The 21069-nt window shown below is 38.8% G+C and overlaps 1 protein-coding gene across 3 annotated transcripts; it reads right to left on the bottom strand.

Moving 5' to 3' along the window:
* Positions 1–74: 74 nt before the first annotated feature.
* LOC113053148 (serine/threonine-protein phosphatase 6 regulatory ankyrin repeat subunit B-like) lies at positions 75–20844 on the bottom strand. Of its 3 annotated transcripts, none has more exons than XM_026217927.1 (28): positions 20360–20844; positions 15331–15414; positions 14078–14156; positions 13694–13764; positions 13295–13495; positions 12636–12723; positions 11630–11772; positions 11324–11536; positions 11160–11238; positions 10946–11060; positions 10775–10857; positions 9991–10054; positions 9221–9289; positions 8033–8173; positions 6943–7008; positions 6532–6643; positions 6165–6236; positions 5764–5965; positions 5597–5684; positions 4972–5089; positions 4681–4900; positions 4477–4564; positions 4295–4378; positions 3906–4051; positions 3700–3782; positions 3258–3337; positions 2964–3055; positions 75–2605 (listed from the first exon to the last, which is right to left on the bottom strand). In XM_026217927.1, exons 1-28 carry the CDS (start codon positions 20384–20386, stop codon positions 2361–2363), a joined length of 3153 nt encoding a protein of 1050 aa, XP_026073712.1. In that variant the 5' UTR covers positions 20387–20844; the 3' UTR covers positions 75–2360. The 3 variants fall into 3 exon arrangements, with proteins under 3 accessions (XP_026073712.1, XP_026073713.1, XP_026073714.1); XM_026217928.1 differs by having other exon boundaries at positions 75–2508; positions 20360–20843; XM_026217929.1 differs by lacking the exons at positions 75–2605; positions 2964–3055; positions 3258–3337; positions 3700–3782 and having other exon boundaries at positions 3912–4051; positions 4466–4564; positions 20360–20843.
* Positions 20845–21069: the final 225 nt, after the last annotated feature.

Here is a 21069-nt window from a genome sequence, read left to right as displayed (position 1 = left end):
AGTGGAAAACAGACCTGTTCTTTTCATTTTTGTAATGTATTTTCAAATGGATAAGAAAACACTCGCCACAAAACTCTTGTTAAAACATTTTAATAGTCAAACAATTTATATAAAAGAAACTTGAGCTGACAAAAACCTTTAACATCGTAATGAAGGAACAATAATCTAGATTGTCACACATTTCAAAGCTTTTTTTTTTGTTGTTATAATACTGTTTGACTCATTCCTCTGCATCCTCCCATTCACAAACCATCTAATTTAAGAAAAGAAAATCAACCATGTGCTGCTGTTTTAAGACAGTTGTGTGCAATATTTGCTCTGGTGATGATAATGTCCATGAGCTGATAGGTACAAAGTCTGTTTTCTATTGTAAATCACACACACATAGGCGCAAACATCAGGACCTGGTAAAAAAAAAACATTGGCTTACAATTGGCAGGTGTGACCCAAACGTATCTTTACCTCTTCAGACTTTCATTACTCTCCAATACATACATACAAACATAAACCCAACTCTGAAAATGCAGAACAAGGCACTGGACACGGTGGAGAAACTGGCACATTGTGGACAAAGGCAAACAGACAAACATTTCCATTTTGAATTGGTTTTAGAAAGTTTCTGACAGGCAAGATTTTAAAACATCTTAGCTAAAAACTCTTTATCTTTTCAATATGTATTTCTGAATTAGAAATCTTTTTTTTTTTAAAGGATTGATATTCAACAAGTGCAAATTATAAAAATAAAAATAAAAAATCAGAAGGAAAGAAAAAAGAAGACATGGAATGTTATTATATTCCATTTTTGAGATGAACAGTTCACCCCAAACTCACAATTCTGTCATTATTAACTTCTTCTCATGTTACTTCCCACCCCTTATGTTGTTTTTTCTGTTCATGGGACACAAAAGGAGAAGTCTTTTGACGCAATACATTAGTTTTGTGTGATGAACAGACTAAAACTGAAGTCCTTATTGACTGATAAACTCCCCTTCAGCGAGCTTTTGACTGCTGGTCTCTGGAGTTCAGAGTCCAGTTACAGATTGTTCTTTTGAACTGGTTCTTTTTGATGATTTGAACCAACAGCTCACTGAAGGAAGAGATTATTAGTGAATTAAAGTGTTAATTTTGGCCTCTTTCTCATTCAAAGCATTTGTATGATTTCAGAAGACTTGGAATAGAGTAGGTAGCTCTTCTGGAGGTATTTCTTTGTCATTTTTGGAGCTTGACAGACATCGTCACTATGAACTGTTGGTGTATTGAAAGAGCCACATTAAGATAATTTCACTTTTGTGTTCCACAAAAACAATGACACGAGTAAACAATGGCAGAATTATAATTTAGGTGTGAACTATTAATTTAAGCACCCATTTACTCCTATACATAAGTGCATACAATTGTAGTACCATTGTTATCTAAAGGTTAATAAATATCGGTGCAGGCTTGAGAACATCCTGGTTCACATAACATAACATGCCACTAGAATCTAAAATTCAACCTGATTATTTATGTATTATTTAAACACTCTCTATGTCTCTATATCTGAGAAGGAACCTAGTGACAAAAGTGTCACACTCCAAAAGCGTCAGATGTAAGTAGACCAAGGCCTAGAAATCTACTTATATCTATGGGATAAAAATGCTCTTTTCACAATATAAATCTCAAAAGCCTTCTATTCACAATGTGTCACATACAATGTGTGAAGTTTAACTGGTGTACGATCTGGAAATGCAGTACTTGCATTGGATTTTCATCACATTACACTGGGTTTCATGTACTTTCCATCTAACTTGTCTTTAAGGCTAAAATACACTACACAACTTCACAGATCTGAACAGATTTTTAAAAATGTTAGGCATCAAATCTGCAATACGGCTGACTTTTGGCAACTGCACTGATCCATCCGGGCACAAACTTAGGAAAAAGTTGCATAGTGTATTCCAGTGTTTACTTACAAATAAATACTAAGGGAGATTGGTAACAGTGACGGCAATTCCTCTGTAGGTCCAAAAATTAGATTTCTCGTTTGGTCCCACAGTGACAACACGGGTGAAATGAGTGTAACTTCCACATGGTTTGGAAGACACACCACGCAACGCACTCCACATTCTCATCCTTCAAGTGTGAGAAGTCAGTCAACATTTAGCAATCTATCATCATCAATCAGCCTGTGTTAAAAAGTGATTAAAATGGCTTTCGACGAAATCTCCTGTGCAAACAAGTGTGGCAGAACAAAAGTGGACTGTGACTTATATATGTTATAATCTCTTGTTTCCATAATCAAAAATCCATACAACTTCTGCAAGGTTCATGACGATCTGTCCTTTAAAAACTAACACCAGAGCCTCTAGAAGGAGCCGGGGTTAAAATGTCTCTGAGTCCGAGTCGTTTTCAGTGGTCGTGCCCTCGCTGGAGGGGCAGGAGGGGTCTCGTGGACTGCGGGGGTCTTGGGGGCTCTTGGCCTGGCGGGGCAGAGATTTCAGCAGGGCACCTGGGGAAGGAGCTCCAGAGCTGCAAGGGGAGCAGAAAGGCATCATGGTAGCCAGAATGAGAGCCAGACAGTCAGCCACTTCCCTGCTGGGAGCGCAAGCCAGAGCAGGGGTGAGACCTGCGGGGAAAGACAGCCAAAGAGCAAGATATACAGGAAAGGGGATGGGAAAGCAGAAAGAGGTGAAAGGAGAGGTGGAGCGGTGGAACAAAAGGACAGGGGTGGGGAGGTGATGGACGAAAGCATCATTCCATTAGTGCCTCGCTAGATATGCAGCCAAACACATGGTCAGGGGGCAAAAGAGGACATGCATGACACCATCAAAGCTTTGAAAGTAACACAGCGACTGCCTTAGCAAAAGCCTCTATGTCACTAACAAAAGAAGAAGAATACAGAGACAGGCAGAGAGCGATCCACATACACTATCAATCTCTGCTTAAACTAAATCCGCAGAGATTTTAGTTTGAGGAAGACGCACCATTCTCATCAAGTACTTGAACACTGGCCCCACGAGAGAGCAGCTCTTGCACTGTCTGCTTCATCCCACTGCGAGCAGCCAAATGGAGAGGTCTGGGGACGTGAACGAGAAACGAGTGAGCATCGGTTGCTTCTTCAATCATTTCTAAGAGCATGGCACAAACGACATCATGGGTTTGAATCCCAGGGAATGCATGCCATGAAGTGATAAAATGTATTCCTTAAATGCAAGGCAAGTTGCTTTGGATAAAACATCTGCCAAATGCATAAATGTAAATATAATAGGGGAACTCACGTTTGCAGTGCAGCGTTGGTAGCAACGAGGGCAGAGTCTGGAAGTTTGCCAAGAATGAGCAATGCACATTCCTCCATTCCCTGGACAGAGAGCAAGCAGAAACAAATTTTTTTTAATCAAAAAGTTGTTTTTTTATATCTGGCACAATTTTATTGTTTGATAATTATATGACGTTTTAAAACCCTCTGATTACAGTCACACATAGGTGTCTGCATACCTTAAATGGATTTTTTAGTTTTTGAAAAGACCAAATTATTATAATAAACATCAATAAAATATGGTATTGGATAGAGTAGATATAATGAAAACCTTTGCGCCAGTGAACTATATAGTTTATAATTTCTTTGTATAAATTCTTGATAAATTATAAAAATTATTATAGATAATTAATTCTAAAATTTACAGAGACTGATGACCACAGCAAGCAATGGGCTATACTTACATTACTGCAGGCTAGATGGAGTGCTGTATTGCCCTTCTGGTCAGTCAGACTGAGGTTCACGCTGGAACCAGTAAGTAAATCTTCTGTTTAAAACACGCCACACTTTGCATAAGCACATTCAGTTGAGTCCATTTTCATACTTCATTTATACAAATGAACAGAGGCATAATGCAAATAAAAGGCATGAAAATGTGTTGAATACATACCTACAACCTCGAGCCTTCCTTTCTCTGCTGCCATAATCAGGGCACTGCGTCCTGATTGGTCAACCTCATCCACAGATGCATTATGGGCCAGGAGAAGCTGAACACAGTCTACGTGGCCAGCGAATGCAGCTGCGTGGAGAGGCGTCCTGATAAATAGAGACAGCAGTTTTTAATAGATTTATATAAAAAACATAAAAAAAAAACTGATTAGGCACATTTCACTTCTTACACTGGTCTGTTTCTCAGGACTATCTTAAATTTTCCAAGCCACAGTAGTAATGACATTTACCTGTGTGCATGAAGGTGTATGAAGTCCGCTCTCAAGTTCTCAGACGTGTATAGAAATATATATTTTATTTAAAAAAGATATAATAATAATACTAACTAACCTGCCCTTGGAGTCTTTGCAAGTTATAATCTTAGATCCCATGGCTTCTAATAAAAGGCTGGCACAGGTCTCATGGCCATTGACCCTGCAGGACAGAGGATTCAAAGACAGACATGTTGAAACAGAGAAAAAAAGGTGCAAAAGAAGACAGGGATGAAGAAAACAATCTCACAGCAGACATACACAGCACAGTGCAGCGGGGTGAAGGGGTTCCCATCAAAGTGACGAAAATCTCTTTGTTCGAGTAGGACCTCCACGCAACCCTCATGACCTAGAACACATACACACACACAATGCCAGTCCACTATAATTCACCAAAGCTACATTCCATTTACTGATAAATAAAAGCGTCTTTTTAAACTCATAATGGAGGCTGTTAAAACCAACCATAGTAACAGGCCCAGTGTAAAGGTGTGTATCCCTGGTTGTCTCGGAATAGGGGTATCGGGGGTTCAGAACACGCAATATTGAGCAATTCGCTTAACCAGGATGCGTGACCCCTCGCCGCAGCCAGGTGGATAGCTGTCCGACCCTTGGAGTCCCCCTGCAGCACGGATGCCTCCAGCTCCAACAAAGACTGAACACATTCCTCCTGTCCACACAAGAGCTGATAGAAAGAGAGAGAGTTTTTAAAAAGTCCTTTTTATCTTGCACTTGAATCAAGATCAGGAAACTCACCCCCAGGTGAAGCGCAGTCAGACCTTGATGATCAGCCAAGTCCACACTGGCCTCACGCTCCAGGAGAAGAGACACAGCATCCACATGACCCCCAATTACTGCCAGCATTAGAGGGGTCCTGCAGACACGAACACACATATAACGAATTCCCATTAATGCACACTCACCTGCAAGAATATCTTTAATTGTGTTCAGTCAGTCAGCCATTATTAAATCAATCAATAATCATGTCCATGGGTAAATGGTTCTCATAATATTAAATAAATTAGGGAGTTGATTAATTTTATTATTCGTATTAGTACGAATAGTAAGTGTGTTCAGGTTTGATTTTAGCACACTAATTTAGATCCTCAAAAAAAAAAGAAAAATAGTTATATGCATTTTAAAATTCTTTAGTTGCATAGTAATTTTAAAACAATTTAGTCAGCAACTTTTTATGGGTAGCAATTGGGTAACTTTTGTTTTAAAATTTGTTTGTTTGAATTTTGTTATTTAATTACTTCAGCTTGCCATCCTACAATACCCTTAAGCTGAGAAGTAATAAGACATGACACACTCATTCCACTCCAAAATCTCGGTGACATTATGATGAACGATTTTTAGAGTTATTAAATGGACTACTCACTGTCCCTGAGAGTCCGCTGTATCTACCAGATCTGCATTATCAGAGTCTTCCAGCAGGAGGCGCACACATGATGTATGACCATTCATTACTGGAGACAAACAAGAGTGGATTAAATACTGCATGAATGTGTACGACTGTGTAATATCCCCCACACACAGATGTAATACCTGCAAGGTGAATAGGTGTACGTCCTCGGATAGTATCTCTGCTTTTCGGTGAGGCCCCATGGTTCAGAAGTGTCAGAGCGCAGTCAGTGTGGCCCCTGAAGGCAGCAAGAGCTAATGGAGTCCGGCCCACCTCATCCACTTGATCCACCTCGCAGTGACCCTCCAAGAGCACTTCTAGAGCCTGTGCATGACCGTGGTACGCCTGGAAACAAAGACCAACTGTAGTATTAAAAACATGCAAGCTATGCTTTCTTATGCAAAAGTGTGCTTCAGGATGCTTAAGTGTTCACGGCGATAGCCTTGGTATTGATATATGCCATTGATAAAGTGTTATGATTAGTTTTTAGCATGTTGCTATGTGTCTGTTAGGAAGCGTTGTAAAGGTGCAAATTTGGACTCACGGCCAGATGCAACGGGCTCCTGGTTTGGCTGTTCTCTATCTCATCTTGTCGGTTCTCATCTTTGTCCAAAAGCTGAAATCAGATTCAATCTGGATTACAACTGTTTTCATTAAACCCAATAAAAAGCTGTTCTGAATTCAACTGGAACAAATTCATTCTTGCAAAATAAACATATGCAGTGCACCAGGCGTCCAATCGGTTCAACAGACAGCAGGCATTAGCAAGCACATCATTTTACAACATGACTGGACTACCACAAACCGAACTAAAGTCATTTGCATGTTAAGTTACACATTTAAATCTACAGTAGAGACAGATGCAGGAGTACAGATAGAGGAAGTGCCCTGAGGCATATTTGTGTCCTCACCAGTTTCAGACAGTGTCTGTGGCCGTACGCTGCAGCATAATGAACAGCACTGTAATCTTGTTTATCTTGGAGTGATGGGGCGGCACCATGCTGCAACAGGAACTCAAGACACCTGCACACAAAAATATTAATATATATTCAAATACACACAAACACACACACATACCATAAAAAATGCCACTATACAAAGTAAAAAAAGATCAAGTGGAGTGAGGAGTGAAAATACATTTAGTTTGTCCCAGACATGAAATGATGAGGTAACAGACGCACGCAGACACAAACACCTAATGTTTTGGCATCAGAGCAGCACACATGTAAACAGCACGAGAGACGGTGAGACAAGGAGGGGGGACACAGAATTGAGGCTGAGCAGACACGGGCCGTTCTCCTCTTTAACTCCAGAGAACTCACAGAGCTGCCTCCTTCTCCCTCTCGGCTTGAACTCCATCACTCTCTGGTTCCAGGACCACACGCCGCCTGCAGAAAAAAAAAAATCACACACACCTCACAAATCTTACACACAGATCATCCTTACTCAACAATAACTCTTCTTTTTTTTTTTAAGTTGTAAACAAAACTGTATTACCATTAACTGACTTAATATTTGTTTTATTACTAACTATACAGCCAATGTTGGGGCAGCTGTGGCCTGGTTAGAGTCTTGGACTTGTAACCCAAAGGTTGCCAGTTCGAGTCTCACTGCTGGTAGGAGTTGTAGGAGAGGGGGGGTGAATGAACACTCTCTTCCACCCTCAATACCCATGGCTGAAGTGCCCTTGAGCAATGCTGATTCAATAGTTTAATAATAATTTGATATGTTACATGCAGTAAGTCTGTGGTATCATGGTGTAAATTGAATTAATTACGGTTATTGTCTCATTACTTCTTTGTGCCGTTGAATTCTAGCACCTAATCTAATTAAACAAAGCAAAAAAGGTGTTTCCGTATGCCATATAGAGTCGACGTCCAACCCTTTTGTCTTTGCACATAAACTACCCCAATGATAGGAGACTTAAAATAGCCTGTGGTTGCCATGGTAACACAAGTATGGCTGCTAGCAGTCTCTGGAGATGGGGACTGACACCGCACTCGTTTTCACCTGCTGTAGGACAACAGCTGCCTGTGTCTAAATCACTTAATCGGGTTAGACATGCATTTACAATTGTCAATTACATGTTGTTTGGCCACAGCTAGCTCCATTTCTGCATGGTAAACAATTCATGTGGAGATATTTTGACCATCAGTCAAGGTGTATTTCACGCCACCATCCCACCACTAAAAGTACAAACTTCGATTAAGGTGAAAGATGGTTTAGACTTATGAGCTGCAGATTTTTCCAGTGAAATCCCTCGTAATATCTTGCTGCAATATAAGTCTATTAGTGTAAATGTTTATTTTAGCAAACTGAAGGACAAATCCATTTTTTTTATTGAATCTTTTAACTTTATAAAGAATGGAGGAGAAAATCACAGATGTCGCCGTTTGTGTAAATGTTGTGTACCTCCTGTCCAGGTCCGAAGCAGCGGCGTAGTGCACAGCAGAGCGCCCCCACTGGTCAGTGGCATTGATGCAGGTACCGCAGGACACCAACGTCTCCAGACACTGAAAGTGCTGGCTAGCTGCTGCATAGTGGAGAGGGGTCCTGTCAACACCCACAAGTCACGACAAAAGAGAGGGAGTGAAAAAAGGATTTGACAAAAATTAAGAAAGTTTCAGTTTCAGAGTACAAACAAATTCCACAAACAAAACATCTGAGAAAATGTAAAAAAACAAACACAAAAAACAACATATTTTATATATATATATATATATATATATATATATATATATATATATATATATATATATATATATATATATATATATATATTATTTAAAATTAAATGACTCAAAATGACTCAAACGATTAATTGCGATTAATCGCATCCAAAATAAAAGTTTTTGGTTTACATAATATATATGTGTGTGCTGTGTATATATTTAAGAAAAATATGTTGTTTATATATTAAATATATTTATATATAATATAAGAATACTAATATATAAATATATAAACATAAATATTTTCTAAATATATACTGTATGTTTGTGTATTTATATATACATAATAAATATACACAGTACACATGTACTATATATTGTAAACAAAAATTTTTATTTTGAATGTGACTAATAGTGATAAATCATTTGACAGCATTAGAAATTATCAATATAAAAATGCAAATAAATCTGAATATATGTATTTGAAATGTTACTATTCGCCAAAAGGATGACAGAGTTTCCGTTAAGTTAGCATTTTAAAAAGCTTAACAATTATAATATTATTTTGACTTAATGTCACAGTCATGGACTTCTGTTCCTCTTGTGTTATCCTTATTTGGTCATGTTCCGTTCCTCGTTTTGTTAATTGATTAATGCCCATCTGTTTCCTTTCCTCTCATTTCTTTCCTTGTGTTTAAGAACCATGTCTGTTCAGTTCCTTCTTGTCTATATCTCCTTCATCGTGCGCTTTACTCTACATACATGCATGTATTACACTTGTTGGTAACATGCACTGAATAGCACAGATATATTTAGTACTGAATGTTTATTAGCACAACTCCAGCTAATCTCTCCAGGAGAGTACAGACATGAAAAATGAATAAGAAATTATCCCTATGTAAATGTCTTGCCTTTACCAAGAACTTACCTTCCATGTTTGTCCCTGCGGTTATGATCGGCTCCACTGCTGAGCAATAGCTTCACACATTCCACATTACTGACAGAGAAAGAGAGAGATATAGAAAAAAAAACTTTGCCATCAGCATGAGTATAAGGAAAGATAACAGGTCCAATAATCCCAGCGTTTTTCAAAACAATGGACAATAAAGGTAGTCATTACTTTTTGTACGGTATTCATACATAATTGGGTAATTTATTTGGGTATATATAACTTCATGACTTCGACATTTTGTATCGCAATCCACATGATACAACGGCAGTTATAAAATGTCTGATCAGAAACAGAATAAGTAAACAGACCCCCTGTAGAAAAATCATAAAACTCAATATAAAGTCACACCATTAAAAGGTCCAGTCTCCTTATTGGTAAATACTCTGCATCAGTCTATTTCTTTACAATGTGTATGCACACATGAAATATACAGTTTCTAAGTTAGATTTCAGCTAAATACATACATGCATACACATACACACACACACACACACACACACACACACATATCTGTGTGTGTGTGTGTGTGTGTGTGTGTGTGTGTGTGTGTGTGTGTGTGTGTGTGTGTATATATATATATATATATATATATATATATATATATATATATATATATATATATATATATAGAAAGTAGTCTTAGCCAACAAGAGCACAACTCCAACTGATCAGTCACATATTTTTTTCCACAGTCCAACAGGCAAAATCCAGATCTGCAAGAAAGACAGAAAGACAGACAGACTCACCCGCCAGCAGCAGCGACGTGCAGACACGTCCTTCCCAGGTTGTCTGGTGTATCAATTTGAAAGCCTGCAGACAGGACCGAATCATTATTGAGAGGGCACATTATTCTATACCTCCATCCTGTAGAGGAATGGAAGTATGGGGAGGGAGGAAGGATGCCATGCAAGGAAGAGGAGAGTGTCTCCACACCCAGAAGCAGACAGCCACAGTGTCAGACCGCAAGAGGGGAAAGAATGACACGGGGGGGAGAGGAGTCCAAAAAAGAGACAGTGTGAAAGAAAGAGACAGAGAGAAATAATGTTAGTTCAAGAAAAACAAAGACAATGCACACAGGATAGACACGACAAACACACATCACTCACAGAGGTGAGAACACAAATGTGTGCAACCAAGCAGAACAATTCAGATATAGCATCTACAATCTAAAACAACAAACCAACAATCAAGAGTCAAGAGTTAAGAAAGCACACAGATATAATGAATGACATGTCAGACCTAAGCAAAGAGACATGAGGAAAATTCATCAATTCAGAGACAAAAACTCAAAGTCAACATAAAAAACCTAATTACAAAAGGAAGCATCCTTTTTATGAAAGTCATTTATAAAGAGGGAGTTTTTCTGAGTCACATCAACTTGAGGGGTATCTCATGGTACAGTACTTCGTCCCTTCCTCATCTCAAAATAGACAATATTTTTTGTATTTAGCCGAAAATGGTTTCCGCCAGGTTTCCAATGTAATATAAAGGTAGTGCAACTGTAGCTTGATTCGAAGGTGTAGTCTGTACCTGAGGAGAGAAGCTTCCGGCAGCAGTCAGCATGAGCATTCAGAGCGGCCAGATGCAAAGGAAACATGCCATGCACCCCTCTTCTGCAGAGAAGGAAAGAGCATATCAGAAACAACAAATAATGATGTTTTACCATGATTGTTTAATAAGGATCCAAAGACAGGGTCAAACCTGGTGCAGTCAGCTCCACTCGTGATTAGAGTGTTTATTAAAAGTTCATGGCCGTATCGAGCAGCCACATGCAGTGGAGTGTTTCCATCCTTATCGACACAGTCAATCTCTCCACCTGTATCAGAAACACACACTTGTACTCTCAGTGTACGTGCAAATCAATCACGGGGGAACACTAACCTTTAAATAGAGCAAAAAAAAAAAAAAGTCCTACCATTTTGGATGAGTGTCTGGGAGCGTGTGAATCGTCCATGAACTGCGGTCAGATGAAGAGGGCTTTTCCCATCACGACTCTGAGGAAACATCAGCAAATGTTTACTGGCGTACGGCACACGGGATTTGGACTGTCTGTCCATATGTGGTCCTAGATGGACATACCTGGACGTTGACATCAGCTCCGCTGTTGACCAGGAACTCAAGACACAGCGCACCATGAGTGGACGCAGCAGCAAAGTGGAGTGGTGTGAAGCCCTTGTTATTCGGATAACTGACATTAGCACCATAGTCGATCAGCTCACTGACCACTGCATCTTGTCCATTAAAACAGGCCACATGCAGTGCTGTGTTCCCAAAGGCATTGGCTTCATCTATCTATGAGTAAAGCATGCAATATAATAGTCAGCTCAAACTAGATGTTTTTCCCATGCTTGCTTCCCTATAAGTATCTATTCTTTTCCTGGGTACCTCCACGGCCAGGCTGAGCAGGTGTTTCACCACAGCGATCTGACCTTTGGAAGCAGCTGCGTGTAGAGGCGTGTATCCCCTCTTGTCCTTGCAGCTGATCTCGGCCCCTTGACTCACTAGTAAACACACTACATCTAAGTGACCTGCAGGAGTATACCGAGAAGATAATGAACACTTCAACACAGATTTAGCAGATTAAAAGAATAGTTCACCTAAAAATGAAAATTCTGTTATTAGTTACTTTCCCTAATGTTGTTTCCAACCCATATGACTCACTTCTGTAGAACACAAAAGGAGATGACACTGTGAAAGTGTCCATTGTCTATCAGGCTCCAAACCCCATAAAAGCTCCATGAAACTATTTGAAATGACTTCACAGTCTCAAAATAAGTCTTCAGAAGACTTTTTGTGCATAATTAGTATGTACAGGTATGCAATATTGCCAACTAATAGTATCTAAATATTTTTTGTGATTTTTGTTTGCTTATATTTTGAGTGTTTTTTGCTAGACAAATCGATTTCCAGGAGCATTTTTAACTTTATGTGTAAGCATCATTTTTCATGTAAACATTAAATTTTATCAATAAACTCAATTAGAATAATAAGATACTATTGGCTGTTACCAATCAAATGAAACCAGTATTAACAAAATACATTTTTGAACTACAGAGACGACATAGAAGCTGCTTCTGACGTGGCATTTAGATGTCAGTGAATCATTCATTAAAAAGATTTGTTCAAAACAGCTTCAAAATGGCTGATTCGTTCAGAAAGAAGCATGCCTTTATGAATGGGTTATGCACTCAAACAATTTGTTCAAAATCCCAGATTTGTTCATTAACAAAATGATAAATATCTCTCTTAGTCTTAGGGTGTTTTTTTTATTTTTTATTTATGAGTGCCATACTTGATAATGTCAGTTTGAACACCATTAAAACAACAATTCTCCTTTTGTGTTCCACTGGAAAAGAGCATACACGTCACAGTTAAAGTTTCAATCCCTCACCCATATATGCTGCCCAGTGTAGTGCACGGCAGTCTTTCTTGTCAAAGGCATTGATGTTGGCACCCTTGGCCAGTAGAAGGCTAACCATCTGAAAAGAAAAAGAGGAAAATAAATAACAGTGATAAGAAAGAGATGGAGAAATCAAGTCTCAATAGGCAGTAAAGCATGAGTCATGAATGCGTCAGTAATTATGGGTCTCCCGAAGCTCTCCCGTGTGCTGCGTGTTTGTCTCACAGTTTATATAATGACTTCTGCATTGCTGAGAACACAAGAAAACTCTAGTTATGTTGACAACGCTATGCAAGAAAATGTAAAAATCTACAAAATCTAAAAGCCGTCATTGTCTCAGTCTTTGTACTTGCATACTTGTACTTGATATTTATCGTGGACAAGACTTTGCTCCAACAAATTAAGAAGCTCATTTTAGTTCTACTGTGGCCACAATTTACTATTCATCCCCCCTTTAATTTAAATAATGAATGCAAATGAAGAATTTGTTTTAAAAAGAGAAGCAAAAAATGGTAATTAGTGAAAGGAGAAAATTGGTTAATAATTTTTAATTTGTGGATACAATATATACTTTTTCCCTTATGTTATATTAAGAGCTCCACAGTATTGCTATGAATTAAGCAAAAACTATTGTTTTCTACTTGCAGTACCTCCGTGTGTCCATTAAGGGCAGCGTGATGCAGGGCGGTGCGTCCCCCGCGATCTGAAACATTGACGCTGCTCAGAAGCGGGATGATCACCGCAGCACAGCGCAGGGACTTGTTGGCGGCAGCGACATGCAGCGGAGTCTGCCAGTTCTTATCCCTTGCGTTAACATCAGCAGAATGTCGGATCAGTACACGAACAGCATCCTAGATGTGTGCAAAACAACAACAGCTATGACACTATATCGTGTACTTCAGGCCAGCTGCAATAGGATTGACCAGTCAGCATCCAGTGTTGGTAAAAGGAGCTGCTGCATATGACTAGCATTGTTATAAAAGCATCCTGCTGCGTGACAACATTACACAACATTCTAACATGAGTGTGTGTTTAACAACTTAGCCCACCTCACTACGTGATGCCACTGCCCTGTGGAGTGGAGTCAACCACATGTTGTCTTTGGCATTGACCCGTGCCCCTAAAAAAAGTAGTATGAGAAACAACAAACAAATTTAAGGCTCAATATGTTGTATTTGTAAAGGGGTAGTTCATTCAAAATCTCGCCCTCATTGCAAACCCATCCTTTATGTTACACAGAAAAAAAAGAAAGAAAGAAAAACACTTTGGTTTGGAATTAAATTGTAATATATGATGACAGAATATTTACTTTTGGGTAAACTTAATACCGTTAATGTACTTTAATGGCATTTATTTTATATGAGATGCTGTAAAGGTATGATGGAAGGGAGTTGGGAAAGGAATGGAGGGAGAGAGAAAGAAAGCAGCTCTACCTGACACAATGAGGAGCTCTGTGATCTCAGCATCGCCGAGGAAGGCTGCTGCATGAAGGGGAGCTCGCTTCTCAGCGTCCTGAGAGAGAATGAAAAAAAAAAGCTTTGAGAGTCCAACACATGGACAGAAAGGGTGGAAAGATTCTGTTCAAAATCTAATCAAAATCAAGTCTTCTGCTCCATGTCTATTGGATTTAAACCCATCTACATGAGTTGATACATATTTCAGAATGTAATTTATTCCTGTGATAGAAAAGCTGAATTTTCAGAAACCTTTAAGCATACTCTTCTGTATCTTCAGGGTGACATAATCCTTCAAAAATCATTCTAATATGCTGATTTGGTGCTCAAGAAACATTTATTTAAAATGCAATGTTGAAAAACATCGTGCTGCAGTTACATTTTTTTTGTGGAAAACCATGATACATGATTTTCAAAGGATACTTTGATGAAAGCTTAAAAGACTGATGATGAAGTTCAAAAGAGTAGCATTTATTTTAAATAGAAATCTTTATAAATGTCTGTACTGTAACTTTTGATCAATTTAATGCATCCTTGGTAAAAAAAAAAAGGATTAATTTTACGCCAAAGAAAATCTTACAGATGCTTAACTTTTCAATAGCAGCGTATCTTGGACTTAGAGATTTATAAGGGACAAATCATATTTTGCCAGTTGTGGGATAAACAAAAGTCTAATGGCTAATAAAAAACTAAAAAAAAAAAAAGGATGTGCCCTTCGATATGTCTAACCCCAACATGCTGTTCAATAGGAAATAGGCTTCATCAACACTAGAAAGACTAGAATGCAGTATAATGATTGTCTGTCATTGCAAGCGAGCCACAACAAAAGAGCATTGACTGGCTCTTTACGATCACTGATGGAGATGTCAGTGTGTACAAATGTGCTCACACACTTGCGGTGGTGACATCTCAACGTGTCCATTGTCTGAACCTGTTTGCACATGCAGACTGAAATCGTGACTTTGACCAGCGGCTCTTTATACAACATTTGGACAGCGAGCTAATTCTTGCTGGAGCCATTAAGGCGGACACAGAGAGTCAAATAGAACAAATAAATATTCTGGAAGAAGAATGGCCCTGAAAACTGTTTTGTGTGCTGTTGCCTTTACTGAGACAAAATGTATATAAATCTCTGGCTGTTGTCCATGGGATCCCTCGATTACTGTGCTGCAAGAAACAAATAGATGAGATATAGTCATGTGAGAAGGAGAATAAAAGAACCTGATCCATACCAGTGCATTGACATCTTCTGATTTACATATGAGGACACGAATCTCATCGGGGTCTCCGTTAAAGATGGCTTGGACAAGGGGTGGCTGTGAAAGACAAGAGATTATTTAAACATGGTTTTTAGACAGCACTCTTGACAGCACTTTCAAGGTAACAAAGATTTAAACAGATCCCAAATGCAACCCACTAGAGAACCCAAGGAACCACCTATTAACACCCTAGCAACCACAGGGAAACACACTAAAAACCACTCAACATACAACAATGTCCTGGCAACCACCACAGCATTGTGGCAACAAATATGCAAAGGCAAGCACCAGGTTTCCATCAGAAAGTATACAAGAACCTAGATTATTCTGGTGAAGATTACATAAATGTTATGTTTTATATCTTTGGAACAACTTTGTCATTCAAATGATCAGTTCTTGAATCAGCTTCTCAGCACAAATCTAAGATGCAAAACCACACAGCCTTCACCATTTCCATGACATGGCGTCATTACAGGGAGGCCAAATCGAGCCCCAAAGAGCCCCAAGGAAGCTTTGCAGTGTGGTCATTAATTCATGTTTCCGCTATGTAATTATCATCTTCAATCCTTGTTTATGGAGCAACTAAAATGATGCCAAATATATTTATAACCTGTATTTTCCTGAATTCAAGTGCCAAGCTTGATATATTCATATAGCAGCACACTGAAAATCACCACAATCTGACACATGCGTGGGTCAATAGAAGTATAACACCGAGGTGGTTTGAGCCAAACTTGGCTGCATCTAAACTTCCAGTGTCTTTATCTGCAATAACCCCCACATCTCACTTCCTGTTGCTCTTTTTCACCTTCTCAGAAGCGATACAGAGGAAGCGTGGAAAGCACTTTCACTTCCGCTATACAACAGAACACATGCAGTCAAGGCAACATGCAAATGAACATACAGGGTACCTCAGGGCTCAACACTATGGATGGCGATTGAAAAGACAGGGATGCAACCCCCATATGAATTACAATCTGTAATGGAGTTACATTATGTTGTTTATTTTTAAGAAATGTTTAATTACAACAACAACAAAAATTCTGACACTTCAAAATATGCTTCTAAGAATAGCTTCTTTCACTATGATTTACTCTTTAATATGCACAACTACAAACAAACTCTCTGTGTAGACACAACAGGAGAAGTGTTGTTGAGGTCTGCTCTATTTTCAGCTGCTGAAACAGTCCATCACACACCCACTCACTTCAAACTCATTTCATCATCGGTATAAAACGATCTCTGCTGTGCCAATTCACCACAGGCCATCAGTCATTTTTAAATTTGGCTCCACATTTACTACAAGTCAACCATTTGTTTCAATTTACTTGCTTTCTTTTATTCCTCACAAGACATTTGAGAAGAAACATTTCAAGCCCAAGGTGAAACATCTCCTGGGCTATGAAAGAGCACGTTCTAGGCAATTATACTTTCTTAGGGGATATCATATTCACATTTTTGCAATAATAAGTTCAACCGTGAACCCCCAGGTTTCCTTCTATTCGGCACATATTTAAATCACGAGAATTCGCAACTACAACATTCAATAAATTTGAGAAAACAGGAAAAAAAAAAATCACATGTACAAGATCAGGAATTTAAAATGTATAACAGAAGTGGCCTAAAACACTCTCACACTGGCACCAAGCAACATGGGCCATCCTTATTGAGCACTTTTATGAGAGCATTAATTGAATCTATGAGGATACAATGTTGAATTCTCTTAACTATGAGTTGTTGACTCTTTCTAGATCGCATGCACAACCCTACAGCTCTCCTCTTACTGGAAAGAGAACACAACAGCTGGTGACAACAGTGCTGTCTGTGTTATGGCAACGTAAAAATTGGGGACAAGATTGCTGAGCGCTGGCCCAAGCAGGGATCTGGATGCAGCTCATCACAAATGAGGACATTCCCCGACCTCCCAGCACAGCTCCATGCCAAACTCTCAAACACTAAAGCCATTGTTGACTTTCATTAGGCTACACAACCTCCTCCCCCGCCGCCAGCTCCCCGTCCCCTATGGCCAATAGAAGTGAGCTGGACTTCTTTCTTAGCCAATGAGGGCTTGGGTTTCTTCACTTTTGACAGCTGGATCACTGCAGGCTCTTCTTTAAAACAAAGCAGACTGACTCCTTAAGAATCATGGCTCTAAAATGAGGAACTGTTGATGTCGCACAATAAATGAAATGCGAAACTGAAATGTAGTTCCTTGTGGCAGCATTTTAACCCTGACATTAAAGGTCAGCATTAAAATGGATATTTGTCCATGCATGCATGTTCATGCTTGCACTTGATCTTCTGGTGAAACACCAGACTTCTCTTTGCTGATGTACGATAGACTTCTCCAAACATTTAGTCCAATGAAATTCACATTCAGATCTGCCTACATCCAAACAACAACCGATGGATAGCAACAAAAAGGTTTTTTTTTTTTGTTTTGTTTTTTTAGAAAACATTTTTCACTCAGATGTCCATCACAATATTAAAGAAAAGATCTGTTGCTATTTCATACATCACAACTTTAGACAGACCATCCATTCTGCAGATCATCAGATTCAGGGGTTGTGTTGTAGGCTCTTCTGGATAAAATGTAAACTGAAAGAATCTAAACTTTTCTAAGCTGTCACAAAGTGCATTACAGAACTCTTATGGACTGATGTGTAAGGTATAAACACACTATCCTCTATTTCCTCCCTCTTGGGTGCTCTGAACTTGTGTCATGTAACCCTCCGAGACTACAAAAAAAACGTGAGAGGGGATTACTGAGGTTCAACAACTTCCTGTCCCATCCCTCTTTGGGGCAAAGTATGGAAATCAAACTGTACACAAGACCAGAATGACGGTAAACATTACTGACACTCAGAACAATTAGTGTCACATATGAACTTTTACTAAATAACTGTCCTGGGTTTAATGCAAGTGACTCCAAAAATAATTTCAACTTGTGTCTTAGTCCGTAAAAACAAACAAGACATGAGTTTACATTAATGCACTTTTAATGGAAGTCTAAGGGGCAAGTCACTGCTCCAGGATAATTTTAAAATACAAACGGTCTTTACTGCCAGTCTGCCACAAGACTTTACAACAGTATATGCATGTGATGTTCCTCATTTGTAGGCCACTTTGGATAAACGTGTCTGCTAAATTAACTTTAAATGTAAATATGTGTTAAACTATTATCCAATCTTTCATCTCCTGTCATGACAGAGAAAAATCCACTCACTTCAACAAATTATTTAAGTGTACATAAAGCATAAATGTAGTTACACCAAAGTACAGCCGCTTAAAACAGTAGTCCCTCCACTAAAGACTGATTTGACTGATGGAATAATAATTTAGAATAAATTATGAGAAAAACAGAATATATAAAATTACTGTAGTTATTGACATTGTTGACCAAACAAAAACATTTTAAAAAATAAAACAATGAAATTACACATGCTTGATTAACATCTTAAGCGAATTTATATACACGCATTTTGTAGGAACAAATTCATTTAAGTGCTCTATCAAAGATATGAGCCCTTTGGAATCTTATGCCATTTTTGCAAGTGCATTACTGTGCACGCAATTTTTGTTTGCTATTACAAATTTAAGGATGAGTTGGCATTCTCTGTGGCAATTGACAACAAGAAGCTGTCGATAGCTGAACTTGTTTGAATCCAAAACATAGCTTCAACCGTGTAGAGTGCAAAGATTTCGTAGATTTTTTACTCTCTACAGTCTCACAGCTGAAAAATCTTCTCAACCCTGTCATGAGGTTCACGGGGCCCCTGATAGACATCGAGTTACTTGTTGAAAGGACAACTTCCTAGAACATTTGCAATAGCATCTAGATATGACGGCATCACATGACCGTTAGGGAAATATGTCTACTCTACTGAAAAATCTACTCTGCTCACATTTTGTGCCCACCACGAGACATGAAAACAAATAGTTAGTCGAGTTGACTAGAATCAAAAGATGTAACGTAATTTCAAGTTTGTGAAGTATAGTAGTAACATTCAATATATCACCAATGAAAATCTTATTATAGTGAATTCTGTCTTTTAATAACTAGAAATACTGCACTGCAAACCCAAAAGCTTAGTTTGAAACTAAATTATTGCTATCGTCACAACAAAAGTTTCAAATAAGTGAACAACGGTGATGTTTGTGAGAAAAGGAACTTGACTATCTGAGCTTTAACTGGGTGGAGCTCAACCTTTTGTTTGTATGCAACATATACTAGTTAGTTAAAACAGAAATCTGACTAGGTGTGCTCATAATGATCATTAATTTGGGATGTTTTCTTCTCAAAACTTGTAATGGTGTGCAGATTAGTTTTAGGAGCCAAATCAACATCAGCATCATGACACACTACAGCAGACAGCAGGAAGTTTGTTCTCTCTAGATAGAAGCAGATAATTTTTCTTACACAAATGATGCAATAGATGAGAGCAACACTCACTTTGCTACACTCACTACTTTACCATAATTTTATCTCTGTTAAACTCAAATATGAAAGACATTTTTTACACTGGTGTTGATAAAACAAATATAATTAATAAAGCACTAAACAAAAATTGAACTTATTTTTTTTTAATTGAACAACTGAAGTGGAGCAATTTCTTATAAATCATTTCCAAAGTAGTATCAGATTCATGACTTGCTCAAATTGCTCAAGTATCCGTTTTTGACTCAGAAAGAAGAGAATCTTCCCCCAAGAACTATGATTTTGTTTAAGTAAGATGCATGACAGCAGAAACAGACATGAGCACTTTAAACACACTCATATGTGCTGTCACGCATTTTTAATATGCAATGCATATGCTGCATATACATCGTGCAGTTTCAGCTGCAAGCATATATGGAGCATTACATATGCATATAGTGCATTCACTGAAAACGACATTTAATCATGTGCAAATCCCTCAGTTTAATCCAAGCAGTATGTCATCCTCCAAATAAAACGATCATTTTGCATGTATGATGCGATCAAAAAACCTTGTGCAATTACCTGGTCGACTAGTTTAAGAACAGCCATATCATGTCAAACTGCACATCCAAACTCTTTGAAAAAACCTGGAGGTGAAGATTAGTAAAATCCAGAAGTGGCTGTGCGCTTTGTTCACGGAAGGGTGATGCTGCACAAAGATGTGGTATCAAAAGCTTGCTTCCTGCTTTGCTGTGGCTCGCACCCTCCAGGGGCCCGGGGTGATGTGACGGCCGTGGCCGGCTCTGCAGGCGCTATCTTCGGTCAGCAGGAGCAGCTTCAGCCGCTGCCTCACCACCAGCTCTCCGAAGCTCCGGGAAAGAGGAAAGGGGGAGGGAGGAAAGGATGCGCAGGCTGCTGTAAACAATCCGCATTTACAAGGCAATGGCATCCACAACGATGTCGATTTCAGATATTTACATCCCTCTCGCCTATGTATTGCGTAATGCATTCATATTCCTTATAAGAAAATACAGGAAGTCAGAGTTTTTTGTGTGCTTCCCCCTAGCTAATTTATTAATACTACTATTGGGAAGGCCTTACTGATGAATATTAAGAGGGGCACCCAACTTTTCAACAGATTGGCTAAAAGGCAGATGCTGTCAGAGTGGGCGCTGTTGGAATGACCAATGAACGATTCCTTACTGCGGATTTATGAATTAACTACTGTTTCAAAGAAGATAAATTAGGATGGGTGACTGCATGCTTCAAGGAGATTAGGATGGAACGTCATC

This window comes from Carassius auratus, chromosome 34, assembly GCF_003368295.1.
Source record: "Carassius auratus strain Wakin chromosome 34, ASM336829v1, whole genome shotgun sequence".
In the NCBI taxonomy this organism is placed as follows: domain Eukaryota; kingdom Metazoa; phylum Chordata; class Actinopteri; order Cypriniformes; family Cyprinidae; genus Carassius; species Carassius auratus.
This window is presented reverse-complemented; position numbering and strand designations above follow the sequence as displayed.